General features: G+C 40.2%; 1 protein-coding gene across 3 annotated transcripts in view; it reads left to right on the top strand.

Annotated features, from left to right (window-relative positions):
* The first annotated feature begins 838 nt into the window (after positions 1-838).
* Positions 839-12,572, top strand: part of ttll7 (tubulin tyrosine ligase-like family, member 7) — a 76,596-nt gene continuing 64,862 nt past the window's right edge. Inside the window, exons 1-5 of one of the 3 annotated variants that reach the window (XM_044361466.1) lie at positions 841-1,112; positions 1,795-2,487; positions 7,186-7,570; positions 7,988-8,119; positions 10,148-10,269. In XM_044361466.1, the coding sequence (XP_044217401.1) occupies positions 7,546-7,570; positions 7,988-8,119; positions 10,148-10,269 (279 nt within the window). In that variant the 5' untranslated portion in view covers positions 841-1,112; positions 1,795-2,487; positions 7,186-7,545. Of the gene's footprint in view, positions 1,113-1,794; positions 2,488-7,185; positions 7,571-7,987; positions 8,120-10,147; positions 10,270-12,572 lie in introns of all 3 variants that reach the window. The other 2 variants (XM_044361467.1, XM_044361465.1) reach the window with 2 other exon arrangements.

Raw genomic sequence — 12,572 nt, 5'->3', positions numbered from 1 at the left:
AAGTAAAAAATAAATAAACAACCAAAAACCTTTGGAACAAGCAGCAATACAACATTAATCTAACGTGGCCTCACGGGGATTGCAGAAAATGGATTTGTCAACAAAGAACCAGTCAAAGGGTGGAAACAAATGTCATGGCAGTATCACAATTAAATTACTACGAAAACCATGGGTCATAATGGCATTTTTAATCATTTTATTATTCATTGTGGTTTTTTTTTTCATCCGAAAAATTTGCATTTGATTCAAGTGGAGAGGTTTGTTTGTACAAATAAATCAAAACCAAGGCTTTGAACTGTTTTTCTTTTTATTCAGGGAGATTATAGCTATGTTATATGTAGCACTTTGAGATTCACTGCGAATGAAAAGTTTATTATTATTATTATTATCATTATTATTATTGTAGCTGAATGAAAACCTGCCAGGAAACTTGCAGGTCTTGTCACTTTGACAAAAATATTAATGTTTAGTAAATGTTTGCAAAAATAGTATTTCGTTGTTACTGTATAGCGATAAACACTGAAGGTATTAAGATGTGAATGACCTCTGGGCGGGACGCGCCCATAAACGGCAGGGTTGTGTTTTTTTTTAGCACCATGGTCAGCGACACAGTTGCTAGGTAGCTTCAGTGTTTGTATCGGAGAGCATGACGGAAGAAGCTGCATCGAAACCTGTAAAATAAAGGTGAACGAAATATAACTGAAAGCGCTGGGAAGTCTTCTGTTTTTAGTTAAAAGTTGGATAATAATATGTGCTGACTTAACACGTAAGCCCTACAGCGCAATAAACGTCATGTTGGTACCAGATTGTGAATGCAAACTTCAGCACTTAATTCAGACCCCCCCTCCTCTTGGAGAGCGAATGGTTCAGCCCATGGACTCGCTCCAGCTCTCATAGCACACTGGAGGACTACAAGCGACTAAAAGATACTGATTTTTTTCTGTCTGTCAACCAGTGTTTTCAGTAGTAACGCTGTTATACACCATAAACACTATTGTAGTTTTGAAAATACTCTCAGGGCTGGACGGTTTATCTAAAGAGACCCCAGCGGCTGTGTCGCTTGGATGAGAGCAGCAGAAGAGCTGCACTGCAAAGTGTCCGGAATAAATAAGGTAACGTTAACGGGCTACTTCACTTTCAACCGCTGCGGCTAAGCTAACAGTAGAGTAGTCCAGGGTCATTGTTTGCTTTTGAATTATTAGACGGTGTCTCATTCAGGAATTTGTTCATGTCATGCTGTAGGAACCTGAAATGAAAACGCCCTCATTCGCTTGGCAGTTAAACGTTAACGCTTCATTTGGAGGAGTCGAGTAGCAGCATTGCCAGATTGTTTCCCTTTGCGATCCTTCCACCTGACCCACACAAGTGGCTAGCAACCTAACGTTAGCTGCAGCTCGCTAGCAACTATTTCATAGCAATAATGCACCTGCTTAGGCTTTGTGACATTTAATTTGGCAGCGCAACTAATTTCCTGAAAAACCCTCATATATCCAAGATATTAACGCTACATGCAGGATTTAATTCCAGTGTTTGTTAATCCTGAAATACAGACAAGATCTCCAGAAAGGGGATGGCCTCCGATCCTTCCAGTCATCTGGAAGATACCATATTGGTTGCTATGCTGTTTCTTAGCTCAAGCTAGCTTTGCAAGGACCCGTAAGATGATGTGTCTTGCCATGCACGTTTAGCAGGATGCTATGAGCCTTGTTATTTACACAAAGGCTATGATGTTTGAAGAGCCAGTATTTATATGATGTAGTATAGTCTGTTTGTACTCAACTGTGCCACTTACAGACCACATGCTGAAACATCACCCTGGAGATGACCATTCCCAACAGGGCAGATGGATTACATAAAAATACCAGCATGACATATGATTTCTGGATGGCATCCTGCCTCCCGGACATATCCCAGAGATAAGTCTATTTAGGAAGATATGATATGTATAATCTTTTATTTTAATGCAGGCTACAGTTGGCATACTGAAGGTTTTGGATTCATATAGGATATTTGTTGCAGCATTGCACACTACAGTACTACACACTACCACAGTATCCATGTAAATTAGGCTTGGTTGCTGTTTCACACCCCTGAAGCCGGAGAACACCATCATTTTAGGCAGGTTTGAGCTATTTGTTCACTCCAAAGATTGGACTTCTACATTGTTCATCAGGTTTACATTTTTTAAATAATGTCATATGCATTGCAGTTTTTGTTTTTTTTGACAAATACCACATGTGTAAATTAATCTCTGACTGTGAGTAGTCTTGTTTGTCATACAAGTTCACATATTGTCTGTGTCAGCAGCCAATCTGCAGCACACCACAGAAGGACTTTGTTTTTACTTGTTTATTGATTTACCAGTTAAATTCTGCTTGACTTGTAATTCCATTGACTTCGCTTATATCTACAGATCCTTGCCTGTTTTTTGACTACACACCAGCTAGTGAAACTCTCGCTGATTTCTCAGTACTCAGACAGGATTAGGTAAGAAGTTTGGAAGTGTTTGAGTTGAACCCATATTTATATCTGTTGATAATACACCTCCACACACAAAGCTTACTTTGTAACAACAGTGCGGTGCTTAAACAAACACCTATAGTAAGTGCACACTGTAGCAGCCACATGTTGTGATCACACAAATATTTGCTCAACTTTGTCTTACAGAAAATAAGGTCAGATGAGATTGTAGTTAACACAAATGTTTAATAGAATTACTAAAGCAGTGGCTGAATTTCACATATGACCATTTTGTCTGTATCACTGTAAAAGTTAAGCTTTGCTTTCAGATGTTTGTTGGTGTATTTCAGTACCCTGTGGGCTGATAGCTCCCACACTCGTTCCTCATCATATCTGGAAGAAGGCACGAAGCCATAGTTGGGTCACTGGTTTGAGCTAATTTTAGATCCACTGGCAATTCTAAACCATCTACTTTCCTGTGAGAGTAGTCCGCGAACTCAGCTATCGCTTTCCCTGAGAGAGCAATGTGGTAGTAGTGGCCAAATACACAGTGACAGAAGTAGAGACCGTTTTTCACAGAAGAGATCTTGCAAGTATACTGTATGTTTTAAGCCTTGAAGATGCACAGAATCACTTTGGCATTGTTCCTTGTAAACGCAAGAAAACATCCAGTGAAAAGGGTTTTATACTATCTGTATCACAACAAAATTCTTTTGTTTACATTTGCTTTTCAGTCAAGGATGTGTAATAGTACAACATGACTCCATTCTTAGCCAGTGTCTCTTGCCTTTTCAATGGCTTTACATGCCCTAAGGTCCCATCACTGCTGTAATGGCAAGACCGGGGCATACCGCATGTACAGGAAATAGCCAGTGTCTGCAAATCCCGCTCTTTCAGCACAACACACATCTAAGTGGTGTTTCCCCAAGTCTCTCTGTTGATTCTGTATTTGATGACTGCTTTCAAGATGTAGTTTCATGTAAGGCAGGGAAAACATAAAACAAGCCCCTCAGGGATGTACCGCTGGTTGTTGAAGGGACTTCTGTAATAGGTGTGACACCACTTAAATAGAGTCTACTGCTTCAGTTCAGCTCAGCTTTTCCTTTTTCACACATCTTGTAAAGCTATTTGTGCTGTCTCTTTGTGGCTTTGCTTTTGATGTAAAAAGAGTATTTTTGAAGTGTCATTGCCTTATGATAGAGAATAATATCTGTGTGAAGATGAATTTCTTTGTAGTTTTGAACGAGAATCATATCACTTCCTGATATTGTTTCATTAAAAGTTTTTAATGTAGCCTAAATACTGCAGCAAAATACAGTATATATTCCTTAAACAGACATGTACAGTAAAAGAACACAATGGGACACTTTCATTACCAACTAGTGCAGGATAATTAGGGAAAAACTCTGCATAACAATGCCCTGAAAGACAGACATGCACTTGTCATGCATTTAGGGCCTGCAAAACAAGAGAGTGATGCAGATGAGCAGCATGAAGAGCTGACTACAATGAAGTCTTTCTGTGTTGTGTGGCACAGGGGAAGTGCATGAGCTCAGCATCCATAGGAGCTCTGCCCATTCAGCTGCTTTGTTGGCCCTCTGGCTCCCTCTGTTGGAGAAAAAGTGTTACTGCGTCAGAGGATTAACTACTTGCTGTACTTAGTGAAAGGGATTTAGTTAAGATTTAGTTGTTAATACTTCACTGCTGGATTAATTGTAATGATGTTTTCTAATGCTCGCAGTAAAATATAATAGCAAGTCATGTCGACAAACTCATCTTCTCTCCTGGATGTTGTACATGACAGTATTGTATGTTATTGTCTAGTATGTATTTATAGTCTGTAGTATATACTATACATTTCAAAGATTACACTATCTACCTTTTAAAGATGGAAACATTTCTATTTTTTATCAGGAAATGTTAGACTGTAACATCATGGAGGGTATGACACGAGTCACTGAGCTGAATTCAAACCTGTGACGTCACATCAGGATATCCCTGCTTCAGTCCCCCGGGCAGTCAGCAATAACAGTACCTCTAATCTGGTGTCTGATTACAATGAAATCCCACGTCTATAACGTGAACGCAAGTAAAAGTAGGCCGTGTTGTTGCTGATAACCACCGCTACCACCAAGACAAATGAGCAAAACATGAGAGAGCCTCTTCTTGTTGGATCATCCATCAGTGTGCTACCAAAGCGCCTCATCTATGACCTCATATGGTAGCCACGCAAACAGGCCCGCATAGAAATCTGTGTTGACATTTTACTCAATCACATTTAATTCAATCACATTAGCAGTGAAGATATTTGAAAACAGAATTTCTTTTTTCAGTTCTTATGGTAACATGTCTTAGCTCTGTATTAATATCTAATATTAGCTCTTTGATACTGAAGATCTAAAAGAAGATCTTAAGCTTAAAATGAGGTTTAATCATCGCTATTATTGGGATACATAGCAATATTTAAACAGAATTTTAATTGGGAATATTGACTGTAGCTGAAAACAATTAAGATGTTATATAACATGAAAGGGGCAATAAAATAATTACTCCTTACATTATGAAGATTAATAATCCAGGAGTATTGTGCAGAATAATTAGGATTAACATCTCAGATATATTCCTGTGGACATAGTGTGAGAATTGTGTATTTTTACTATTACTTACTATTTTACTTATAGTATGCACATGTGTTCTAGTTGTATGTGTAATGGTATGTGTTTGGTGCATCATGTGTCTATCAGATCACCCTTGTTCCTGAGGGTTTACATGACACCAAGGTCCAGTGCTCCCATAGAGACTGTGTTCCCTGCCTCCTGTACAGAGATCCAGCACACCACTGGGAGGTGGGGGCAGGTTGTCAGCAGCGCAGCTTGCCTCACTTTATCACTCTGACTCTTTGTTGTTGCTCCCCCTCTCTCTGCTGAACCTGTTCCAGTCTCTGTCCTCCCCAGGATCAATGTCTTGTGCTTACCACAGTCAGACCAAGGGGATGACAGTGAAGACTCCTGAGTGATGCAGTAATGCGATTGGATTGTTTCCCCATTCTAATTTGTCCAGAGAATGCTGATTGAATCGATGGGGTTGCTTTTCAAGTCAGCTTGTGTGCATATCTTCCGATGTGTGTAGGTGTAATGTGCTCCTGTAGGCGTATCTGTATGTGTGTGCATGTGGACAGTGAACAGTGGTAGAAAAAAATAGGCCTTTCAGTATATTCTCACCACTAGAGGCTACTGTTGATCTCTTTATGAAATTCAAAAGTGGGACCAGAAGACAGTGTACTGTAGATGTAGCCTAACTGGTTTATGTTCATAATCTATGATTTATGTGTCTTTTTATGTATACTATATTTCACAGACCAATGCCCTTCATATTTTTGAGTTAACTTTTTTGATTGCATTTATTTCTTCTCTGCAAATAATAACATCTCGACTAGAATTTGTGATTTCTTTCTTTTCAATCATAGGAAACTGCCTTATGAAGGGTATGCATAGATGTCATCATATCCCAAAGTCACATAATTTTTTCCCCTTATTTTATTTGATTAATTTTTAGAGGCCTCTAGAGGTAAAAAAAATCCAGTAACTCACTAGTTAAAAGTCAAGATTAGAGGAATATATCGTAGATTAATATATGTAATTTTGTGTAGCAGAAATATGTTGTTTATCTGCTTTCCTATCCTATTAATCATCTCACAACCCCTCAGATTTATCTTGCCACCTCTGGGTTCCAACCCCTCTGGTTGAGAGCCACTAGTATGGATCATTGCTGAATAAAAATTTTGCAGCTACATGTGCCATTTATTGAACAAGCGTCATGAGCAGCTGGAATCTATTGAAGCATACTGTAAGTCCAGGAAACAATTTACGGCTTGCCAGTCCATCACTGAACTGACTCACAGAGATTCACACCTGTGGGCAGTTTGTAGTCTCCAGTCCACCTCAGCGCTGCTTTGTGTTTGAAAATTGGAGAATGTAGAACAACTGGACATGGGTACCCACACTGACAAAAGGAGAACATGCGAACCTCACACAGAGAAGACAAGGACTCAAATCTTGTCCCCTCCTGCACTTAGGCAACGGTGCTAACCACTGAGTCACTAGGCTGCCCGATTCCCGAGCCAGCAAAAAATGTAATGTGACAGGACGTCTCAACAATGGCTGATTACCTCAACATTGGTTTGATGACACACTCAAAGACCGCAGCCAAACAATAACAGAATCTGGCTGGTGAGTGGTGTAAATTCCCCACACTGTTCATAGCTTGAAGCATCCTTTATACAAACCACTGTAAAAATGCCATCTGCTTGAAAGAAGTGACCTCGCAGACATACAATGAAACCCAGCTGGCATTAGCATGAAACGCGATGAGATGCTGCAAACCCTTAACTTGACAACCACATTAATATTTCACCATGGTTCCACAGAATACCAATTAATCCAGTGGACATCACACAGTTTTGGATTATTTCATTAGTAGAACTGCAGTGTCAGAGCTGTACAGAGTTCTCACTGAACTGTTACGGTCAGTGTCAGATTGACTGATGTAGCCTTTGATAGGCCCGTGTGCTGCTGTTGCTGCTGCTTTACATCAAAAGCATGTCCAGTGCACTCCAGTCCAGAAAGAAAATGCACACTGATCCACACCATGCACTAGTCACCCTCTGAGCAGTTAGTCTACCACTATTCTGCAGCTGTAAAAGATATTTTTTCTTGTCCTCCACAGGCATTCCTATCCATCCCTCTGTCCATCCCCCTCCCTCCCTTTCTCCTCTTGGGGTTGTAAATAAGCTGGGGCCGTGTAGACCCCTGAGAGGCCCTCCCCCTCCCACTCTTCCCTCTTCAAACTCCCCTGCCCAGCAAGACTCTGCTGCTGCTCTTTATGCTGCTGAAAGGCGCCTGGGAGATGCTCAGATGATCCATTGGGCCATCCTGAACCACATTGTCCATACAACCCAAGACAGGGAAGACTAACTGGTGCGAGTGTGAGAGAGCCCTTGGAGGGTTCTGCCAGTACCCTGTAAGGCCTGCCCCGCCAAGCCTGGCAGACAGCTTGGCTTCCCCCTTCACTCCTCCAGCCCCTGAGATGCCCTCCCCTCCCAATGATGGAGGTGAGTAAGAGGGGCCCAACATTCAGGACTGATAGGTTTTTGTAAAAAATAAATGCATGCACACATAAACACACCTGCTCATATACAGTATGTACCTGCCTGCCTGTTCATCAGTGTTATTCTTTCCTGCACAGAACCCCACACACACACACGCACACACACACACACACACACACACACACACACACACACACACACACACAGTCAGATCATGATGAAAGAATCATGATGCATGCAGCTATACCAAACTAGAAACCTAATTCATTTACACAACAGCTCCACAAACAAACCTCGCTAAATCCCCTGCAGAAACGAGGGAAAACACATTAGAGGACTCCAGCAACTCCTGCTCCCTTCCAGCCTGGAGCGCAAGCTGTGACTGTATCTAGTTTTGTTGTGTGCTGTCTCCTCCTCCAGAGGATCAAGGAGCATCCCCCGTGAATGTGCCATCTGTGGGCTCCTACCAGAGCAGTGGGAAGAGGAAGGTGCGCACCAAAAAGAAGAAAGGCACCATCACCGCCAATGTCGCTGGCACCAAATATGAGATTGGTATAGTAACCTATTTCTAATAGTAACTATAAGCTTTACAAATTACTACAACAGCAACAATACATAAAAATGTACAGTAAAGATGTTAGACATGATTAAAAACAGGTTTGAAAAGGAACTGAAACAGTCATGTATACTACAGAAATGTCAGTCTACAAAGATAAAATATCTTTTGATCTTGTGTCTGAGTGTAGCCGGTGTAGGATGAAAAGAGGCTTTCTGTGAAATGGTGATGAAACCCTTTCATTGATGTGTATTATCTTAGTATTGTTTGTTCTTGGAAAACAAGGGAGTAGCCTGGAAGGGTTTACCATATCAGTAGGGTAAGTGGTTATAGTTTCAGTTGTAGTATTAATGTAACTTCAGGATTCTACTTACACAGACTGGTGAGAAGCACTGTTAACATTATTGAACACACAGTAAATGATCATTGGTCTTGTCGGGTAAAATGAGATTATATCAGATCCAGCCACATTGTGTATAATACAAAGCTTCAGTATTTCAGTATTCATGAAAATTTTATTATTTAGCAAGACCAACATTTTGGTTGGTCCCGCAGGTAAGATGAATATACTGTGACACAATGAATGGTATATTCATTTTAGAAACAACTCTCGGTTTCGGGTCAGTCAGTCCCTCAGAAACACAAATCCAATCCCAGTATTGTCTCAATAATAAAATCTAATTTGCTGTGGTGGATTGTTTTGAAAGGGGGCATAGTTATTTAACATATTAAATAAAAGCTAATAGAGTTTCATTCCAATGAAACAGTTCACGCCGAGACAACTCAGCCTTACATAGATACTGTACATAAATCTTTATCGAGGTAATTTAAGTGGGCAGTGAGCTTTTTTTGAGAAGGGCTGAAAGAGCATAGTAAGCACTCCTCACATGTTCAGTATATTGTGTGGCAGCAGAGCTCTCAGGGGTGAACTACACAGATGAAACTAAGGAGTCAGCAGTAGCAAGTTGAAGTCAGGGGCTGTCGGGATCCTGTAGGTAGATGGAAGTCTAGCTGTGAGTCAGTTTGCTAGCTGTGACGAGACTCTCACAGTGGCCATTTTGAGGGCAGTGCAAGGCTATTTTGAAGGAAAATTAACACTAAGGGCCAGATGCATGGGTCATTTTTGCTCTTTCCTTTTTTGCACCTGTCTTTTTTTTTGTTTCAGAATTGATAGTATTACAGATAAAGGTTAAAGGTAAAGGAATATGGTGTTGGAAATTTGTTTTACACCCACTGAGAAGGGAATGTAAACTCTGGCCCTAAGGATGTCTGTTTAGTGAGATGTGTAAGAGAGGATTGATTATAGCTTTGTACTCAAAGACCCTACTGGTAACTGTAAGCATAGGCCTGCTGTGATGTAAACCCTCCCTGTTCCAGATAGTCCAGTCAACCTCTTGTTAACAGATTGATGAAGTCACATCGGAAACATCTTTTTCCTATTCAAGTGCCATCATGCAACATTAGGCAAGCCTTCTTCAGGTTTGTGAAGGCTTTCAAGAAATTAATTAATACCTCGTTTCGTTAGGGCATATGAATTTTTCATTACTCACTGAATAATGAATCATTGTTGGATTAATGTCCAAATGGGCTTGCCACCTATCTCTCATGCTATGGGGTTTCCATTGGGATTTGAATGCATTACAGACAATTAATTTATCTTTTTGAAGAGAGGCATTACGATTGGCTGCTCTGCAACCATTCCACGAATGGTAAATATTGCTGTGAGCTTTTTGATCTATAATCTCCAGGACTCATTCTCTCTTAATGTATGCAAAGACAAAATTTAAGCCTGCAAAATGTTTGAGTGAAACATTGATCTGTTAAGTAGAAATATTTGATTTGTGGATCCAAATCACATCTTGTTCTCATTTTGCATCTATATCAGTAAGTTGCTTTGCCATCATTTATATGGCCACACAAGTCCTCTTGGATTGTTAAGTCTAAAAAAAAAAAGTTGATTTAAATGACTGAATTGCTCATTCTATTAATGGAATATAAATCTTATGTGATTGTTTTCCACCCAGTTCGTATAGTCATCAACGAGATGGACTTTATCAAGACCCGGGATGATGACGAAACTGCCAACCTCATCTGGAACGACTCGGCCGTGCAGCATGAGAAAATCGCTGAGCTCAGGAATTATCAGGTACACTGTATGACTTCCATGTTAAGTCAGCACACCTTGGTTGGGGGCACTAGCCTAGAGGTTAGAGAGGAAGGCTTATGAAGATAAGGGTGTCACATCCAATTGCTGCACTGAACAGGAAAATCTGGATCTTAACCTTTATGCTCCAATAAAGGTGCTCAGTGGGCAACAGCTAAAGACTATGATACTGATCAACTCCCAGGTGAACTCCCAGTCAGTTTGGAAATTAAATGTCTGTAGGAACACTTCTGAAAAGATCATATGCTATGTGTTTAGCTGACTTTACACTGGTAAACAAAATGTGAAACCAAATAACCTGTCTGCACTAATGCATATCACTAGCAGGTAAGGTAAGGTAGGATTTTCCCCAGGGATTCCTAAGAGAAAAGGTGAAAGAGATCTCTTTGAAATGAAACAGTGCAGTGCCCCAGAAGAAAGAGATTTAAAGGATGAAAGAACACGACATCTACTTTAACCTTCCCCTGCTTAGAGAATTTTATCTAAATGATTTTCCTTCAAAGAAAGATGAATCCCTTGCTTCAAATACTCCTTCGCTTAGAGTTGGATAAACATGACACAATTTCCTGCAGATGCTTAGAACTTATTACAGCACAAAGCATTTCTAGATACGTTTTTTACACTCTTGTAAGTAGAACAAACCTGCTCCAAAGCTTCTAAAAGTGTGCACTGTAGTATGTTTAAATCTGAACTGTAACAAAATATTTATTCACGCTTATACATGTTGTATATATTATGTCAAATTTTATAATAAGAAAAAAAATGGAGCGTAAATTCACCTGTCACCAGATATCCCAGGACAGCAATAAGCACATGCTACATGCACATGAAGAGGTTTGTTGAGAATTTAGAAAACATTACTTATTTTTTATTGACACTTGTCAATAAACGTATGTGTGAAATTTTATAAATGATTGTAGTTAACCTTATCTGTCAGGTTATCATGTTCTCAAACTTTCAAATAACGGACAACACAACTTTTTGTACATAAAAACTTAAGAGTAGAGCAGAACCATTTCCAGCTGTATTCCTGAGGAGACTAGGAGGGGGAAATGAGATTATAAATTACTGTCATTTGTTATTTAACTCTAAAAAACTAAATGTGATCAATGGGCAAGATACCATTTTGCATGTTGTGTTTAGAAGTATCCAGTAATAAGATATATAAATCAAAACTAGATAAGGCAATTTGTATCAATTTGTTCCACACTGTTAGTATAAATTAAAACAGAACAGAAAGTATTATATGTTCACACACTTTACAGAAATGAAACGGTTTCCAAGAACAGCTTGGCTCAGGTTGCTTCAGACCATGAAGCTGCAGAATGATGAAGCTGAATCTAATCAGTTTCTGTATAATGTGGTGTGGACTCCCAAACCCTTCACCCGACCCTGGGCCTGTGGGGTCGTAACACACCATCCTGCCTTATAATACGTTTTTTGACCAGTGGTAAGTAGAGGTAAAAGAATAGGTACAGGAAAAAAGTGAGGAGAAAAGTTTGGCACAGATGAATGGTCAGTGGAAATATAGTAAATATCTGAATAAAATGAAAGGAAAGGAAAAAGATGATGGTGTGCGGAACACTCTGAATCTGTCCATCTGCTTTTCCTCAGACTGTGGGAGGTAAGAGAGAGACAGCAAATAAGAAAGAAGGGTGGACAGAATGAGAGGGAACAACAGAGCTTTCACAGAGACAGATGGATGATTGACAGGTAGACTGACAAGTTGTGAGCAGCAGGGGGTGGGGAGGCAGGTTTCAGATGTCACTAGTGATGTTGATAAGACAGGCCTAAACAACAAGGGTTGCTCTGAGTTCTGTGTACCAGTCTGAGAGTGATCTTACCTCTGTTTGACCTCCCTGTCCTGCTGAGTGAACTTGGCTGCTCCCCCTCAGCTCCAAGCGTTAGCCATCCATCTTACTGAGTGCTTATTTGATTAGACTGGGCACTAATGATCGATTAAATCACAAGCTAGTCAGAAAGAGTATGGCTTGTTAAGATAGGGGCAGCAAGAGTTCAGCTAAGTAGACTGATATTACAAATACTGTAACAGCTTAACGTGTAGCGATGTGGCTAATGCTTCACACAGTACTGGTGATTTGCCGTCAATTGTTTTCACTTGCTTCTTCGCTTGCTGTGGTGTTTCATAAGATAATTTCTCAGAAGAAAAGTAGAAGTCCCTCAACAATTGGTTTTGATTTCCCCTCACAAGCCACACCGTCTCGCGGCATTGGCATAATTGTGCAATCTCTTCCGAATCCCTAATTACGTCTGTCTCGTTTGGA

The sequence above is a fragment of the Thunnus albacares genome, chromosome 9 (genome assembly GCF_914725855.1).
Source record: "Thunnus albacares chromosome 9, fThuAlb1.1, whole genome shotgun sequence".
In the NCBI taxonomy this organism is placed as follows: Eukaryota; Metazoa; Chordata; class Actinopteri; order Scombriformes; family Scombridae; genus Thunnus; species Thunnus albacares.
This window is presented reverse-complemented; position numbering and strand designations above follow the sequence as displayed.